General features: G+C 48.7%; 1 protein-coding gene across 3 annotated transcripts; it reads right to left on the reverse strand.

Annotated features, from left to right (window-relative positions):
* Nucleotides 1–230: 230 nt before the first annotated feature.
* On the reverse strand, nucleotides 231–16,140 carry Cd300lg (CD300 molecule like family member g). Of its 3 annotated transcripts, none has more exons than XM_078041046.1 (8): nucleotides 15,987–16,140; nucleotides 14,163–14,498; nucleotides 10,717–10,818; nucleotides 9,802–9,886; nucleotides 8,512–8,624; nucleotides 6,278–6,330; nucleotides 2,481–2,582; nucleotides 231–1,982 (listed from the first exon to the last, which is right to left on the reverse strand). In XM_078041046.1, the coding sequence occupies exons 1-8, from the start codon at nucleotides 16,027–16,029 to the stop codon at nucleotides 1,869–1,871; spliced, it is 948 nt and encodes a 315-aa protein (XP_077897172.1). In that variant the 5' UTR covers nucleotides 16,030–16,140; the 3' UTR covers nucleotides 231–1,868. The 3 variants fall into 3 exon arrangements, with proteins under 3 accessions (XP_077897172.1, XP_077897170.1, XP_077897171.1); XM_078041044.1 differs by having other exon boundaries at nucleotides 9,802–10,057; XM_078041045.1 differs by lacking the exon at nucleotides 10,717–10,818 and having other exon boundaries at nucleotides 9,802–10,057.
* Nucleotides 16,141–17,883: the final 1,743 nt, after the last annotated feature.

Consider the following 17,883-nt stretch of genomic DNA (forward strand, 5'->3'; position numbering starts at 1 on the left):
TGGCAGTGTAACCAGTGATAGAACACATGCTTGCCTAGAGGCTCTGGGTTGGATCCCCAGTAACACACACATACACACACACACACAAACATACACACTCACTCAAATGAAGAAAAATATATTTAAAAAAATAAAATAAAATAGAGAGACATTCTCTCCCTCTGACCTGGCACTTCCATAAATGCAAATCCATCTTAAAGAGATCGCCAAATGGAGACAAAGCCCTGGGCAAAGATTCATTATGCTTTTATTGGTTATGGTAAGAACAGAAGCAAATTAAATAGCTAGTAATAATCAGTTAAATAAATCGAGGCACACCAATACAATGAAATATTATGCAGCTGAAAAACATTCTATAAAAGGTTTGTACAACTTGGAGAAATGCTCATGGTATAATAATCAAGTGGGAAAAGCAGGATGCAAAGTTGTATGTGCAGGATAAATACTCTGCTAAAAAAAACCAAAACAGCAGCAAATTATATAGAGGAAAAGAGAGGAGAGGGGGATTCAACATCCTCAAGGGGAAATCAGGATCATCTTCAGGTAGTGGTGAGATTATGGGTGTATTTTTTCTTTTTTCTTTGGCCACCCCCCCCCCCCTTTTTTTTTTTTTTTAGCATTCTCATCTCATTTTGTTTGTTTGTTTGTTTGTTTGGTACCAGGGATTGAATTTAGGGGCACTCACACTGAGCCACATCCCAGCCCTATTTTGCATTTTATTCAGAGACAGGGTCTCACCGAGTTGCTTAGCACCTCATTATTGCTGAGGCTGGCTTTGAACTGATGAGTCTCCTGTCTCAGGCTCTGGAGCTGCAGGGATTACAGGCGTCTCATTTTTTACATCTCATTTTTTTAAAAAGAAGAATGTTTTGCTACGGCAGCTGCCTCCCACTTCTTCAGGGTGCTGGACTCAGGGTCATCCTCAAGCTCCTATCCCGTTCCCTTCCTCCTCCCTTTTATCTAAAAGATGCCCACTTGCATTCTGGTTTTCTGCTCCTCTCCTGGCTACCACCCATGGAATATTAACCCTTTCTAGAAAAGAAAGGAGTCAAGTTTTTCTCCGGCATCTTCCAAAGGCAGGAGTACAGGGCTAGGTAGGGAGAGTAGAAAGGTGGCCCCTCCCTGACAGTTCTGGGTTGAATGTTTCCAATATGCCCTTGACCCGGGAAGGGAACTTGGGACTTCAGAAAGTCGCAAGAACCCCGCCCCCCCCCTTGGGTCATGGTGTCAGTAGCCCCTGTAGGGAACATGTGGGAGACCCTAGGCACTAAATACAGACTCTCAAGGGTCTGAGGATATCAGGCCCATTGGGCCTTCGCACTCAAGTGTAAGAATTGTCAGGGCACTTGTTAGCCCAGTTCCAGGGATGGATTCCAGTGGGTCTCCAAGGGACCCAGGAATCACATTTAAATTAGCTTACTGAAGGGCTGAGCTACAGGGGATTCACAGCATGCTTTGAGAAACTGAAATCAGGGCTCAACCCTAGAATGTTCCCTCCTCTGAGCAGCTGATGGAGGAGAATTGGAGGGAGGAGAAGGCAGTGTGGGGGATGGGGGTGGTGGTTGGGATTTCCTGGAGTGGATACAAACTCAGCCCAGATCTGCTGAGCCCTGCCTGACCCAGATGAGGGTCCACAGCTGTGTGTCCTGCCCAGCGATGTGAACATGCTGGGGAGGTCCCAGCCTTGTCCACAGCTGACAAACACTTCTGTCATGCTGGGACATGTAGGAAGGGAGCCTGGGGAGGGTGGGCTGAGTCCTGGAGTGTGGGCAGATGGACTCCGAGGTTATGGCAGAAAGCTCATGAAAATTAGTGCAAATCCAGCCGTTCAGTTTCACCATCGGCCTGGCCAGGAGAGCCTTCTACAGTTACACTGAGATGAACTTGGAGAAACCCAGCTCCTCCTCAGACATCAGGGGCAGAGGATCTGGGATTGTGCTTTCCATGGGGTCCAGGGAAGGGGCTTCCAGTTCCTCTGTAGTCTGGAAAGACAAGAGTGGAGGTTGAAAAGCAGAGCTTGGGAGTCAGGTGAGGGGTCTCCAGGCAGCTGCTGTGTTCAGCCCCAGCCTTTTCTACATGATCGGGGTCTCTGTCCATCTGCAGGAGCAGGAGGACCCACAGATTCTCTCCAGAGACTCCAGGCTTTGATTCCTGCCTCCTCTGCACCCCCAGCCATCCTCCTCCAGAGAGCATCCTCATGGCCTCAGGTCCAGGCCACAGGAGTGAGAATCTTGCCAGCCTAGAGCTCTTAAGGATGATTCCCAACCAGCTTTGAAAGAATTTTCTGGACAGGGGAAATGAGGACATGAGGGCAAGGGCCCTGACTTCCCAGAAGAAATGGCCTTAGATAGGGTGGGGGGGCCAATGGCAGAGTGTGGTCTTCCAGGAGAGGAGGCTGAGGAAAAAGCTCTCCCTGTCCCTCCCCTGACAGAGTGGTGTCAGACAATGTGGCTCTAGACTCGGAGCCCTTCAGTACACACCTGGTTTAGGCACAGGGTCTCCTTGTAGGGGCTGGCGAGAGGCTCGGTGGGTCCTGACAGGTTGATCACAGCTTCTTCAGGGACCCAGCTGTTCCCCAGGGGCTGTGAGAGAGACTTGGTCAGAACAGCATATTCTTGGCAGAGAGATGGTCTAGGAGCTAGGAGGGGAACTAGCACAGGATGGGGTGGAGGTGGCAGGGAGGGGTAGGGAAGAACACTTAGATCCGCAGAGGCTCTGCCAATTCCTACACCTCAGGGTGCCCTGGGACAAGCTAGCTAACTCTCCAAAGCTCAGTTTCCTCGACTGTAAAACAGGAGTAAGAATTTTTTCCTTTATTGGGCACACTGATTCACACATGCGATCCCAGCTGCTCAGGAGGCTGAGAGAGGAGGATCGAAAGTTGGAGCCCAGCTTGGGCAAATTAGTGAGATCCTGTCTCAAAATTAAAAACAATGGCCAGGCACCATGGTGCCCATCTGTAATCTCAGTATCTCTTGAGGTCGAGGAAGGAGGATTTGCAAGTTCAAAGCCAGCCTTAGCAACTTAGCAGGGCCCTAAGCAACCTAGCGAGACCCTGTCTCAAAATTAAAAAAAATAAAAAGTGCTGGGGATGTGGATCAGTGGTTAAGTGCCCCTGGGTTCAATCCCCAATACCATTAAATAAATAAATAAATAGATAGATAAACAGATATAGGGATGGTAAAGCATCCCTGGATTCAAACCCCAGTGTGGGATAAAACAAATAACAACAAAAACTTTTTCCCTGCAGAGATAAAATAACTATTCACATAGTATCTTATCACCCAACAAATGAGAATTTTTGGAATTCTTAGTGTGTTTTATTATGTTATTCCTATCATTTAAAGCAGAAAGAATAAGCCGGCTACATGTTCTTTGTAATGCCTAGAGAGAGCAAAGCTAGATACCTCCAAGTTTCATTGGGTAACAAATGGCACCAGAAATATTTCGTCTGTAGCCATCCCACACTGAGGGACCAAGGGTGGGTCTTTCTCAGCAGTCTGGGAGACCAGTCTTGGGCCGTGGACTTGGCTCCTTTCTTCCAACCCCTTGTACTTCAACATGGAGGGTGCAAGAAGTGCAGAGCATTGCAGCCAGCCCAGAGTCCTCAGATAGTTTTCCTGTTCTGTCTCTTTCAGGCTGGACAGCTGCAGGCAAGTCGTTACCCTCTCTGAACCTCCTTTTCTTTGCTGATAAGGTGGGGGAAATAATGACACCCACCTTAGGTAGGAATGATGAGGATTCAAGGATGTAAAGCCGGTGACACAGTTCAATAAAAGATTAAATGAATGAAAGGAGGGATGACAATCTCTAGCAACATCTCCTTGGGGAGGGAAAACGCGAGTGTGGCCCTAACACTTCCCTCTGATTTTTTCGCACCCCCTTGGGCTCTCTTGCAGGAAAAGTAAAATGTCTCCTTCCCTCTTTGACCTGAATTTGGACAAGGAAAACCCCCTCCACGTTTTCAAAATCCCAGAGAATCCAAAAGATAGAGAAAGCCCTCCCCTGGCCTCTGCCCAACCTGTGTCCATCCTCCTCCCAACAAGGAGCCACCTACTTAGATATAGAAAATGACAAACCCCCCAAATACTGAGACCTGGGGAAAGGGGAGGAAGAAGGAAAGCCATACACTGAGAGCACTGATCCTTTCCCAGCACATTCTTTCCTGCTGATAAAACCAACCCTGGGGAGAGATGTCCATCAGACCTAGATGTCCATCAGACCCAGAAAGGAAGTCCCTGGAAACAGGCCAAAGCATAGTCCCTGCCTAAACAATTCCTTTCCAGATACCAACCACTGACCCCCGGCCCTCCATCCGGCCCAGTAAGATAAATCCCAGAGACTGACCTCTGACCACAGACTCCCCCCCATTTTGCCCAGTAAAACAGACCCCAAATTCCTGAGTGCCACAGCTGACACGCTCATTAATTAAGTCACCTCTCTTATAACCTACGGAAACCCAATCCCCTGCTTTGTTCAGTGGCTCGTTTTCCACCCAGACAGCGGGTCCAGAGGTGTCACCCCATTACTGCTCCCCTCCCCACCCCCATCCTGCATGAAACTTTGTTCCTGAATAAAGAGCTGATCTGTGAAGTTTGTGTCTGGCCAGTCTTTTTGGGCTAATGCCATCCCTCAGAGCTCCTCTGCCTACCGGTCCTGGGCTCTGCCCTGGGGGCCACATCATCTGCGCCAGACAGATGCCTCAGAAAAGAAGACAGACGCGCAAGTTGGCTCAAAGGCAGGGAAGGTGTGGTGCTGGGTACACACTTCAGTCCCCACACCCTGGTGCCTGATGGAGAGCTGAGGCTGGGGGCTGAGGGCAGGCCAGAGGCGGGTCTGTGAAGGGAGGCTGTTCTTAGGCCTTCAAGACTCTCCCCTCACTCCCCTCTTCACCTTTGGCCTTGTCCAACTTCCTGAGACAACAGCAGCTGCTTCCTAAGCCATTCCTGCCCAGCCCTTTCCTGGGGGGTCGGGCCTGAGTCTTTTGTCCTCATTGGCGCCAGGAAAGAAGGGATTAGGAGCCCCTTTTCCTGCCCTGAGTCTGAGGGAATCCAAATTGGAGGTGCCTCAGTAAACAACTGGAGGGGGGTTGGTGACCCAGGGTGAGGCAGATGGGGTTCCGGTTTCCTAGACCGATTCTGCACCCCTCCCCCCCTCAATAATAGCATTGTCCTGTTAGGGCACTGTCCCACCCCACAGAAGTTGGTGAAGGGTTTTGGAGCAGTACCCTCAGGGCAAGTTCCCCTCTCCAGGAAGATGGGAATGGGACCCCCGTTCCATTTGCCTCCTGGTCCCCAGAGCATCGCCCTCAGCCTGGGTCCCAGGGCAGTTACGCTACCTTGGTCTCAGAGCCAAGGAAGATTGGAAGAAGACATCAGGGTACTCTGGAAAGAGGAGGGATGGGAATTGAGAGATCTGGGTCCTGTTCTCCACTGTGTCATGGTCTTGTGTGTGACCTTGGGCAACACCTTCGCCCTCTCAGGGCCTCAGTTTCTTTTTTTTGCAAAAGCACACTAGAGTCTGTAATTGCCACACTCTGGTGTGCTGGACCCAGCCCTAGAGGGATTAGCACAGGCCTGGATAGTGCATTTCTAAGAATTCTCTCACCCCTAGGTGCTAACAGGTAAAATGAGATTTGCATTGGATTTAGAGAAAAACTGGATTAGCCAGGCGGCTCAGTGGTGCACGCCTGTAATCCCAGAGACTCGGGAGGCTGAGGCAGGAGGATTACAAGTTTGAGGCCAGTCTCAGCAACCTAGGCAGGTCCTAAGCAACGTGGTGAGACCCTGTCTCAAAAAAAAGAAAAGGACTGGGGGTGTAGCTCAGTGGTAAAACATCCTTGGATATGTCAAAATATACTCTAGTTTCATATACACCTAAAAACAAAAACAAAGAAAAAGAAAAAGAAAGAACCCACCCTGGGTTCAATCCCCAGTGCAAAAAGGGAAGGATGGGGAGGAAGCCTGGGACCCAGTCCTGATGTCCTCTGATTCTGAAAAGGAGATGAGAACAGGGTATAGGGCCTGGGGGAGACACGTTCAAGTGGATCCTTACACCCTTCTGCCCGGCACCTGGCAGGAAATCAGGGGTGATAATGGGCACTCTGTCCAGATCATATCCTGAAGGGTTGATCTCGGGGCTCACAGGGATTCCTCTGCCCAGGTAGAGGGCAAGCCCTGCCTCTGGGGTCAGGAGGAAGACAGAGGTGGGCAGAGCCCAGCAGATCTCCAGCCCCACAGGAATCCCAGCTGGTACTTTTGTCTGCCTCTGTCCTTACCAGGGTTGGGAGATGGACCTTCTCATTCTTTTGGGTCTCCAAGGCCAGCTGAGCTGAAAGAGATGTGAAAGGCATTATCTTGAAGCCAGGACTAGTCAGGAAGAGCCTGCAGCTGCCATCAGAAAAAGCACTGGCCCCTCACACTTGGGAGCAGGGACTTTCTGTAAGAATCTATCAGGTGGGTGGGGGAACAGGAAGTCCCATGCAGCTCAGTCCCTTGGGAATGAGTCTCCTTTTGGAGTTAGTAAATGGAGATCTCTTTGTGTGGGCCAGGAAGTAACTGGGGAAATTAATCTATGAGCCAAGGTCATTGCTTCTCAAAACTTCCATGTGCATAAGGCTGCTATAGCTTGGGTCTTTAGTGTCCCTTAAAAGATCATGTATTGAAGGTCTGGTCCCCAGCTTGGTGCTATGGGGAAACCTTTAAGAGATAGAGCCTAAATCAGGTGCAGTGGCACATCCTGTAGTCCTGGCTAATGGGAGGCTGAGGCGGGAGGATCCCAAGTTCAAGGACAGTATAGGTCACTTAGTGAGACTGCCTGCCTCAAAAGAAAAAAAAAAAAGTAAAATAAAAAGGGCTTGAGATGCAGCTCAGTGGTAGAGTGCATGTCTAGCATGCGTGAGCTCCTGGGTTTAATCCCCTTTACTGAAAAAAAAATGGGTTGGGGCCGAGTAGGAATATTTGGAGGTGTGCCCTTACTATCCTTCACTTCTTGTCTACAAGGTAACAGGCGACCCATGTTCCTGCCATGATGTGCTGCCTTATCACTGGACCAAAGGAAGAGGGTCAACTGATCATGGACTCTAAAACTGTGAGCCAAAATAAACCTTTTCTCTTTAAAAGTTGATTATCTCAGGTTTCTGTTATAGTGACAGAAGGCTGACTAACACAAACCTCCCCCCCCAGAAATTTTCTTAAAATGCAGATTCTAATTCAGTAGGGTGGGGCTGGGCCCGAGACTCTGTTCTAGCAGGTACCAGAGGATGCCAGGGCTGCTAGCTGGGGACTTGGAGATGTAAGGTGCTAAGTGGCTCTGAGGTTGTGACCAGGAATGGTCCAGTCCTGTACATTCCCTCCCAGACATCTCTGAAGGGATCTGGGAATATTGACAAAATTGCCATTTCATCCTGAAGATCATGCAAGAGATCGCAAGCAGGCCCAGGACACTCCCAGGGCCTCTTTCTTTGGGATGCCATTGCAGATATCTTCCTGGCTCCATCACCTCCTAGCTCTCAAACAATAGGGCAAGCTGCTTAATCACCCTGTGCCTCAGTTTTCCTCCTGTAAAATGGGGTACTCCACAGTACTGAGATGATTACAGGAGATAAGCATTATAAGCTGCAGGACAGCATCTGTAGCTCTTATTAGTTTTATTTTACTCAATCCTCTTGATCTGTGCCATCCAGCATGGGAAGCAGGAGCCATAAGCCACACATGGCCATTGAGCACCAGACCATGACTACTTCAAATCATACCAGGTTTCAAGAAAAAAAATATGACAAAATGAATGTCTTGCTATGTTGTCCAGGTTGGTCTCAAACTTGAGATCCTCCTGCCTCAGCCTCCCAAGTACCTGGGACTATAGGTGTGAGCCATCAAACCTGACTTTCATTAGTATTTTTATATTGATTTCTTGTTGAACTGACTGTTACATAAACTATATTATTAAAATTAACTTCACTAGTTTCTTTACTTTTTTTCCATGTAATTTTAAATTATATAGGTGGCTTATATTGTGTTTCTATTTGACATACATCTGTCATTTGAGGAAACTGAGGCTCAGGGTATTTAGTTTCTTGCCTAAGGTCATGGAGCTAATAAGTTGCTGAACTAGGATTTAAACTTAAGCCTATGAAAGGAACTGAGCACCTCTAGAGGTGCAGTGGCAATCCGTCTCAGGACGCAATGTCTGGCCTGTTCAGGTTCAAGTGCTCAGTCTTGCACCCCACCCCGGTCAGTTCCCATATGGGGAGCTGGACATGGATTTGCTGGATCAACAGGGAGAGAAGTGATTGATGAGTCTGGCCAGAACCCCCTTCTCCTCCCAGTCCCCATTAAATTGCTTCTTTCTGTTGCTGATTGCCTTACAGTTTCCAGAAAGTAGCATCTGGACTCTGGATCCCATATCCCAGACAGACACACTAATCCACAAGTCTTCCCAGGGAGGGTGAGGGACTGCAGGTCTCAGTGAGGTCCCTGGCTGTGAGCCTCCCACCCACCTGCCCTTGCTCACCTTTCTTTCTCCACCGCAGTAAGAGGCTCCCAGAGGCAATCAGGCCTGCAGCCAGCAGAAGGGACAAGAGCACCAGAACCGGGGCCAATATTCGGACCATTGGGATGGACACCCTGGGGGCGAGATGCATGGAGCCTGGTGGCTGTCACCAGAGAAGGCATCTGTATCCTTGGGGCCCATGTGGGGGCTGGGAAAATCAACTCCTAGTGTGAAATCTAATTCAATGTGACAAAGACTGGCAGAGCATTTGATGCCATTGGCTCTCTACGGACATTATTTAATTAGCTCAGATCCTGAAGCTGGGCTGCCTGGGTTCAAACCCTGGCTCTGCCAATTTCTAGAAGGGTGACCTTGAGCAAGTGACTTAACCTCCCAGAGTATCAATTTCCTCCTTTGTCAAATGGCTCTCATGAAGATCAGTTGGGATGTGTATACACACACACACACACACACACACACACACACACATACGCACACACACATACACACCATGCACCATGTCAGCTGTTAAATTCACCCCATGTCATTTGGTAGGAACAGCCTAATTTCACATTGAAGAAAATGACTTGCTAGTTAAGTGACTCGCTAAATCACACAGGGCATGTGGGAAAGTTCTCATGGCCCACATCCGGCACCAACGTACTAGACAACAGGGAATTCTGATTCTGACTCTAGGTCCCTTGTCTCCAAGAGGTTAGAGTGTGCCAGGGACCACAGCGTCTAGTTACCCTATCATCTATGCCTTGTCTGGGCTGGAAAGGACTCTCAGTCTCTGCTGTCAACCCCATGAGACACTTGCATGTGAGTCTGAACCTGCTAGCAGTGACCTACAAGTCAGGAACCGAATGCATAAGTACTTGGTTATAAGCCCAGAACCCTTTCTTCAGGCTGGGACCCCATCTGGGTAAAGAAAAAAATTAGGGTGGAGGGTTCCATATTGTTATGCACTGCACAGGGGTCAGGCAAAAACTATTCATCTGGGGTGATCCACTCTGAGGCCGGGATAGGTAGAGAGGTGGGGACTGGGGCTAGGGCAAACTCATCACCTCGGGTGGGCCTGTGTGTTCAGGGCAGCAGGGCTGTGGGATCCTGCACTGCAAGACACGCACTGCTCAGGCTAAAAGCCCCCATGAGGGGCAGATGGGGCTGAAATCTGTCTTGTGCCACGGGGTATGGCCATGACAACAGGAGACATTGGTTTGGAAGAAAGAGTGTTAGGGGATTATTGGCTCAAAGATGTCTTATGATTTAGTGATGGCCTGAAGGGTGACCTTGGCCACCTGGACTCACCTGGACCTGGAGCTGTGGCTGATGGGGACAGGACTAGTGTCCTCTGCCAGGGTGGAGTCCAGCGGCATGGGTGGGCGGGAGCTCCCTGCATGAGGAGAGGTCGCTGTGTGAGCAGAGGTTCCTGCATACGGAGAGGTTCCTGTGTGTGTGGTCGTTCCTGCATGCTGCAACGGGACTGTCCCTGTGACGGGAGAAGCCTCAGTCCCTGTCTTCCCCTGCTTGGCTGTGGTGACTGCCAGGTGGAGATCAGGAGGAGCTACAAGTTCAAAAGCAATGCCTCAGCACCTTCCCTGACCCTTGAATCCCAGTCTCCCTGACTGACCCTTGACCCCTGAACTCTAACCTCCCTGAGACCAATTTCTCAGAGCATTTCTTCAGCAAGAAGAGGTCTAGATGAGGCGATTTTGAGTAAGCAGACCATATATCAGGCACCCCTGTCCCCACTGTCATGACCCAGTCCAGCATCACTCCATTGGCACCTTCCTGCTCCTGCCCCCCTAGCAATCATGGCCGACTGTCACCTCCTCCCTCACTGGATGGGCAAGTTCTCCTATCACCATCACATGCTCCTGCCACCTTCAACAGCCGGAGGCCAGCAGGGCAGCGTGGCAGGGATGAGTTCAGTGGTCAGGGCCAAAGGCCTGGCCTTTCTGGCTGACCCTCCACTCCACAGATGAAGCAGACAGAGAATGACCTTTGGGGTCAGGATGTGGCCACTCCCTGGCTCTGTTACCTCCCATGCAACCTTGAGCAAGTGATCTAACCCCCTGAGCCTCTTGTTCCTCAGCTGGACAATCTTGCTCCCAGGCTTGTTGGGGGCACCTGGATGGTGACAAAACACAGCTTCTGGCACCAGGTGGACACTCACTGGAGAGCTCCTGAGATAGAGGTGGAGGAGGGAAGCCGCTCACTCACTCAGTGCTGGGGGCTGGGTTTGCCGGGCTTTTGCCTGGGGCTGCAGGCTTGCTGTAGACAGAGGCTGCAAGAAGAGAGTTGGGGAAGGGGGGCAGCAGGGTCCTAGAGGAGAGGGAGAGGCTGTTCTCAGAGAAGGGTCCAACCAACCCTTTCACCTTTCCTGGGAGCATCGGGCAGCTTTCCCAACCCCCATCTCGGCAGGAGCAGAGCCACACCCTCTTCTCATCTCAGCCAATTGGAGCCGGGTCCTGGTGTCTTTCCCTCCTGCAGTCCCTGCTGCCCCAGTTTGGCTTAGACTTCATCTCTCTGGCCTCTCAGCTGCCCATTAGCCTGCTGCTTCTGCTCCTTTCCTTGTCACCCAAGTGAAGTTTGTAGCATGACTTTTTCTTTCTTTTCTTTTCTTTCTTTCTTTCTTTTTTTTTTTTTTTTGGTACTGGGGATTGCTTAACCACTGAGCCACATCCCTATCCCCTTGTTTTATACTTTATATAGAGACAGGGTCTCACTAAGTTGCTTAGGACCTTGCTAAGTTGCTGAGGCTGGCTTTAAACTCGAGATCCTCCTGACTCAGCTTCCTGAGTCACTGAGATTACAGGTGTGTACCCCTGTGCCCAGCATTGTAGCATGTCTTTTTAAGGCCTTTTAAACTCAAGTCTTCAAATCACCAGTGCCCCAGCCACACAGAGCTGCCCTCTATTCCTGATTGCATAAGCTTCCTGCTTGCTGCTGTGCCTTCCACACGCCATTCCTCTGCGTGTGTGATGCCTTTCCTTTCCATCCCTGCCTAACACACTTCTTTATGTCCTCCAGCACCAGCTCAAAGGTCAGCTCCTGCTCAATATGGAGGGGCAAATCCCCTTTTCCTTTGGGTACTGGCAGTACCCTCCAGGGGAGGTATCTTCAGGGAAGCTAATAATCACCTTGCAATTATTCTAAATGGGCCTCCCTACTAGGCTGGGATCCATGAGGGCAAAATCCTATCCTCAGTGCCAGCACCCCAGGAGCTGCTAAGCTCCCCTATGTCCATCAGTGGCCTCACCGGTCTTTTCTGACCATGACCAGCTGGGAATCTCCCTCTTTCTCTGCCTGTCTTTATTCTATTACTAGGTTACTTTATTCTCAGATTTTTCTAAGTAGATAACAAAATCTTCTGTAAATAAAGAGTATTTATCTTTTGCTTTTCATATTTAAAATTCTCTCTCTTATCATATTCCATTGCCTAGAGCCTCCAGGCAATGATGAATGAAAGAAATGACAGTGAGTGCACTTGTCTTATTTGGATCTTTCTAGAAATTCTGCTAAATATTCCATCATATTCAATAAGAAGATGTCTCTTATTGGCTTTGGAAACTGATTGTTAACTTTTGGGGAATTTTCTAAGCTGGCTGCTAAACATGGTGGACAGAAACTGGCCAGAGCAGGACCATTTATACCACAGAAATTGGCAAACACTATAAGTCAGAGTGTCCCCAGCTTGCTGTTAAACATCTACCAGCACACACTGTTATAGGCCTTCTTCGTTTTCAGTATCCCAACTGTCACCAGAGGGAGGCCAACAAGGTCTGACACAGGAAGGTAATACAATAATGCATACATTATACACAGAGAAGTAACTATGAGTGAGGAAAAGTAGCAAACACACAAGAGCCTCAAAAATAGGTGAACTTAATCACAACTAGGTAAAAATGAGGTCTGAGGGGGTTGTGGCTCAGTGGTAGAGTGCCTGTCTAGCACAGGTTAGACACTTGGTTTGATCCTCAGTACCACATAAAAACAATAAATAAATAAAGTTATAAAAAATGAGGTCTGAATACTGACAAGAATTCAAAGAGATCAGAGATTCTTGTAAATAACAGAAAACAGATTGTGTGTGTGTGTGTGTGTGTGTGTGTTCTGCAGTGCTGGGGATTGAACCCAGGGCCTTACGCATGCTAGGTGAGTACACCCCCAACCCTTATTAATGTAGTTTCAAAGCTGGTGCTATAACTCAGTGAACTGATTTTCCTAAATTAAAACAGAGACCCATGGGCAACAGAGATCTGGGCCCAGATATGGGCCCATGAAAGGAAATGAACAGAACAAAAGCCCTCCATGAGCCACTAAGAATAGAACAGGAAGGAAGAGCATGAGGAAAAGACCAACAGTAAACTAAGACGAATGGGGGGAGAGAAAGGGAGAGAGAAGGGAAAGCATATGGAAATGGTAGGAGACCTTCAGTGATACACAAAATTATAAGAGGTTATGAGGGGCAAGGGGGAGGGGGAAAAAAGGGAGAGAATTGAACAACAGCAGAGGAGGTAGAGAGGGAAGATGGGAGGGGAGGGGAGGGGAGGGGGGATAGTAGGGGATAGGAAAAGTAGCAGAATACAACAGTCACTAATATGCCATTATGTAAAAATGTGAGTTTGTAACAGAAGTGAGTCTGCAATTTGTATTTGGGGAGTTCATAACCCAATTGAGTCAAATGTATGAAAGATGATATATCATGAGCTCTGTAATGTTTTGAACAATCAATAAAAAAAAAAAAAAAAAGCCTTCCATGAACTGCATTTGAACCATAGCTATACCACTTCCTGCCATGAGGCTTTGGTCTCTTGGAGAGATCAAATCATTGAGTGTCTTGGAACCTTGGTCTCCCATCCATGAAGTGGGGATTCAAAGTCCTACCTTGCCCCCTCTGACCAGCAGCACACCGGGGCTGCCCGTGGCCCTGAGCCCTCTCTGGCTTCTTTTCTCTCTGACCAGCAGCTCCAGGTGAGATTCTTGGCCCTGAGAGAGGTGCTCCATATCTATGGCTCCAACCACGGCTCCCTAATGGCCTCAAGCTCAAAGAGTTCCTCTTTCAGGCATCTGACCCAGGACTGGTTCCCAGGCACATCTAGCATCTGTCTCTGAAAATCTGGGAAAGAGGAGGCCAAGCTGGGAGCTGAGCCCTCAAGCTGGGAGGAGCCAGCATGGCGCAGCTTAGGTGATGCCATGGGTTGGGTCTGGGACGCAGCGATGGCGGCTCAGTCTCAGGAGGCTGCAGGAATATCTCTGACACCAGGGGAAGGTTGGGGAGGGGAAGGTCTTGCTATTCTTTGGGATGACCATCTTGTCCCCAGACCATAGCCATCTCCTTTCAGGATATCTAGGCAGAGAAGAAAGACATTGAGACCCCACTGCAACTCGGAACTTGATCAGAATGATGTCCCTGAGTCCTTCAGGTGACTGATGAGGCTGATTCCAGGATGGACCGCACCCCACTTTTGTAATGGGGAAAGTGGATTCATTGCTAATGACCTTTATTTTGTTTATTTATTTTTATGTGGTGCTGAGGATCAAACCCAGTGCCTCACCCGTGCAAGGCAAGCCCTGTACCCCTGAGCCACAGCCCAGCCCCTGGGCTTCTGTTCCCCCTCTGCATCTCTGGTTCCCCAGGCTGGGCAAAGAGAGGAGTTTGTTACCTGGAAAGACGGTCAGAGAGACCAGGAAAGTCTCATCAAAGCCCAGTTTATCGGCCCCACACCAGTACTTCCCGGCATCCTGCAGGGTGAGATCCCTCAGGGTCACAGTGAATGCCAGCTCTTGGGGGTTGTCGCAGATGGACACTCTGCCCTGCGTTATCACTTGGCCGTCTTCTCCTGAGTAGATGGTGCTGGAGCAACGGTGGACCAGGAACCCGATCTGCTTGCACCAGTACTTCTTGCGCTCCCTCTCTTCTTTCCTGTATGTGCACTTCAGGGACACAGTGTCACCTTCAAATCCGCTGATGTCCTTTGGACCTTTCAGGGCTTCATAACCTGAAACCATAACAGTGGTTCACTTCATGCTTGCTGCTCTGTTTATTTTAAAACTGACATGTTTTCCCTTCCTTTCCTTCCTCTCCCCCTCCCTAACCACAGCGGGAGGTGGGGAAGCAAGATTCACCTTCCTGTCCCATGGAGAGGGATCTGGTCTGTGGCTCACTGACCACAGGAATGAGGGAATCCAGACTTGGAGCTGGCACTGCGGATCTAAGAAAGGCTACAGATGAATAATGACTCCTGAAGGGGCTCACCTGGAGCCTTTATAGTCCCCTGTGTGTGCTCCTTTGTTAGCAAAGCAATAAAATTTTTTTCCTTTTTCTCAAAACCTTGTCCTCATTATTGGATTGCCACAAGGACAAGGACCAAGCTTTTAGTTTCAAAATCACAACAGAGGTAGAGGTGGGACTACCCTGGGCTCGGGGACCAGGGTCAATACCAGAAGTTTCTATTTTGCTTCGAGACAGGGAGACTTTTCTCAGCCAGTCCTTCTGGAATAGTCCTTTAAGATCCAGCTCGCTCCTGGCCTTAGGAGACCTTGGTGCAAGGCTGTTGTTCTTTCTCTAAACCTAGAATACTGGGGGAGGGGGTCACCAACTCTAGATTCACCCAGCCAGGTGTTTGAATCCTAGCACTGCAGGCTAGTAGATATGTGACATTGGGGAACTTGCTTGACCTCTCTGAATTTTCTCATTAATAGATGATGATAATGCCCTGCTTCATTGCATGTAAGAGGCAATGTAAGACACACCACAATTTTATGCACCACTAAGAAAAAACAGTGCTAATTAATTCTCACTGCAGTGGCATATGCCTGTAATCCCAGAGACCTGGAGAGGCTGAGGCAGGAGGATTGCAAGTTTGAGGCCAACCCCCAGCAATTTAGTGAGACCCTCACCGATTTAGTGAGACCCTGTCTCAAAATAAAAATAAAAAAGGCTGGTATGTAACTCCCCATAGTGCGCTTCAGTTCAATCCCCAGTACTGGAGTGGAGCGGGAAGACTTTGCCAATTGAACACTGATACCCGTTATAAGAAGCTTCCTGGTTTTTGTGTTAAAAGACAAAGAACAAAAGCAGACCAGTGAATCGATGCAGCATGATAATCCTTCAACTTCCAGGGCTTTGACTAATATTTTCTGATTTTAATAGGGCTACCAGACACGGGTGTCTTGTCTGCTTCCAGGCTTTGCACAGAATAGGAAAATAAGATGAGAGCGGTAAGGGTCCTCTTTCAGGTGCACAGCTGCACAGGGGCTGGAACCCATAGTCAGGGACCCCCCCCCCCCCCCCCGTCTTGAATTTCAGAAACAGCAAGTGCGGGCCTCTTCTGAGGGCCAATGGGGCAGAGGATGCATGGGATGGGGTGAAGTCTGGAAGCATGAGGTGCACATGCGCATGCGGGGGCTGAAGCAGGGGTGTTGATTCAGAGGTGAGCTAAGGCATGGGCCCCACATCCCTCCCACTTCCCCCACCCCCATCTCACCTGGGAGCATGAGGCAGCTCCACAGCAGGACCACAGGTCGCATGGTAAGTGCTGGACACCTCCTGTGCAGACAACAGCAACTGTGAGCTCCTTTCCAGACCACACGGGGGCTTTAGCTTCCTGCAGAAGCACCACATCAGGATAAGGAAGGGAGGGGAGGGGCATGCGGGTCACTCCTGGGCACACCCAGTCAAGGAGGCGACTCTGAACTTCTTGTTTTTATTTTTTATTTACTTTTTTTTTTTTTTAGTTGCAGTTGGACACAACACCCTTATTCTATTTGTTTATTTTTATGTGGTACTCAGGATCGAACCCAGGGCCTTGCACGTGCTAGGCGAGCGCTCTACTGCTGAGCCACAACCCCAGTCCCCATGAACTTCTTTTTACTTTGCACCCTGCCCCCAATCAACCCTGAGGTTCACATCCCCAGCCACGCAAGCAAGCACTTCTCCAACTCGAGCCCCCTCCACCAGGCCCTAACTTGTTATTCATGCACCTCAAAGGATCCCTAAGAAGAATTCAAGGAGTCCCATGTGTGTGGATAGGAAAAAATTACATATTGACCTTCATGAACCTCTGACGTTTAGCTTTTCCTCCTATTAGGGGTGTAGTGTTAGCAGTATCTGTAAATGTAACCACTAAAAATGGCAGACCCAGACCATCAAGTTGTTGCAGGGTAAGATGGCCTTAGCCTAAGCAACTCCATTTTAAAACTCCATCTTAAAATAAACGTGCAATCTCACCAGGCAAGCCCACAGAGCCCTCCCATATGTCACTGGGCATAGCCTGATCAAATAAGTCACTTTCCACAACCCTGATAAAAGTCCGGGTGAAGTCACATGTCATTTGCGAGAAGGGTAATATCAGGGCAGAAACAAGCAGACCATATGTCCTCTCTAAATGTAAGATGTCACTGAGAAACCTTGTATCAGCTGATAGGGACCAAAACTACGTGCAGAAATCCCCCAAATTTAGTATAAACAATGGAACAAATGAACAGATATTCAGCCAGCCGATACTGATGCACACATGCCGGAGAGCCTGGGGAGGACTTGGACTGATATCCCAACTCTTCTCATCATCTACCTGATCCTCTGCATCGTCCTCCCTGCTCTCAAACTCCACAGCAGCCTCCTGACCCTGGTGAGAAAGGCGACTTCTCCTTACCACCGTCTCCTTAGCCAGCGTCAACTCTACCTGAGGAGAAGCCTCCATCGGTTCCTGACCTGATTGCTGTGGTCTGAGTGAGTGTGCTGGACTTCATATCTAAGACTTACGACTTTAAATCTAGCACTTAAGCTTAGCATGCAGCGGGAATGTCTGCCATAGGTCTGTCATGATTAAGAGCATTTGCGGTGCTTAGAATTAACTTAGCATTTGTTTGCTTTGAACTAGTTGTGTTTATTGCTTTCATAAGTCTGAATTATTGTGTTTGTAGTGCCCAGCATTAAGGATTGTCATTCCTTGATTAAAAACCTAGAGAGTGAAATTGTATTGAATAATTTTGAGTGAATAAAGCATTGGAAAGGGCATTAGCTCGTGGACATTCTTTATTTCTCCCCTTGACTGCAGATGTTGCACCTTTGCCCTTCGTGACATGCAGATATCAATATCTCAAAATACTGTGTATACTTCTTACTGCTTGAGGAAAAAGTTAATAGACATGCCACTAGAGCTGGCTATTAAAGTGCCTAATAAAGAAGCATGTTTATTACAATTATATTTTCATAAACATTTCATTATTTTTAGTTTAATTTTGAGTATATATATATATATATATAGAGAGAGAGAGAGAGAGAGAAAGAGAGAGAGAGATACATATGCCATTATTCTAAGATTGGGGTTCTGTAAACTTCTCCACACTGCCAAGTGATCAATGGTACATTGCAGCAGGACT

The sequence above is a fragment of the Ictidomys tridecemlineatus genome, chromosome 3 (assembly GCF_052094955.1).
Source record: "Ictidomys tridecemlineatus isolate mIctTri1 chromosome 3, mIctTri1.hap1, whole genome shotgun sequence".
NCBI classification, from domain to species: domain Eukaryota; kingdom Metazoa; phylum Chordata; class Mammalia; order Rodentia; family Sciuridae; genus Ictidomys; species Ictidomys tridecemlineatus.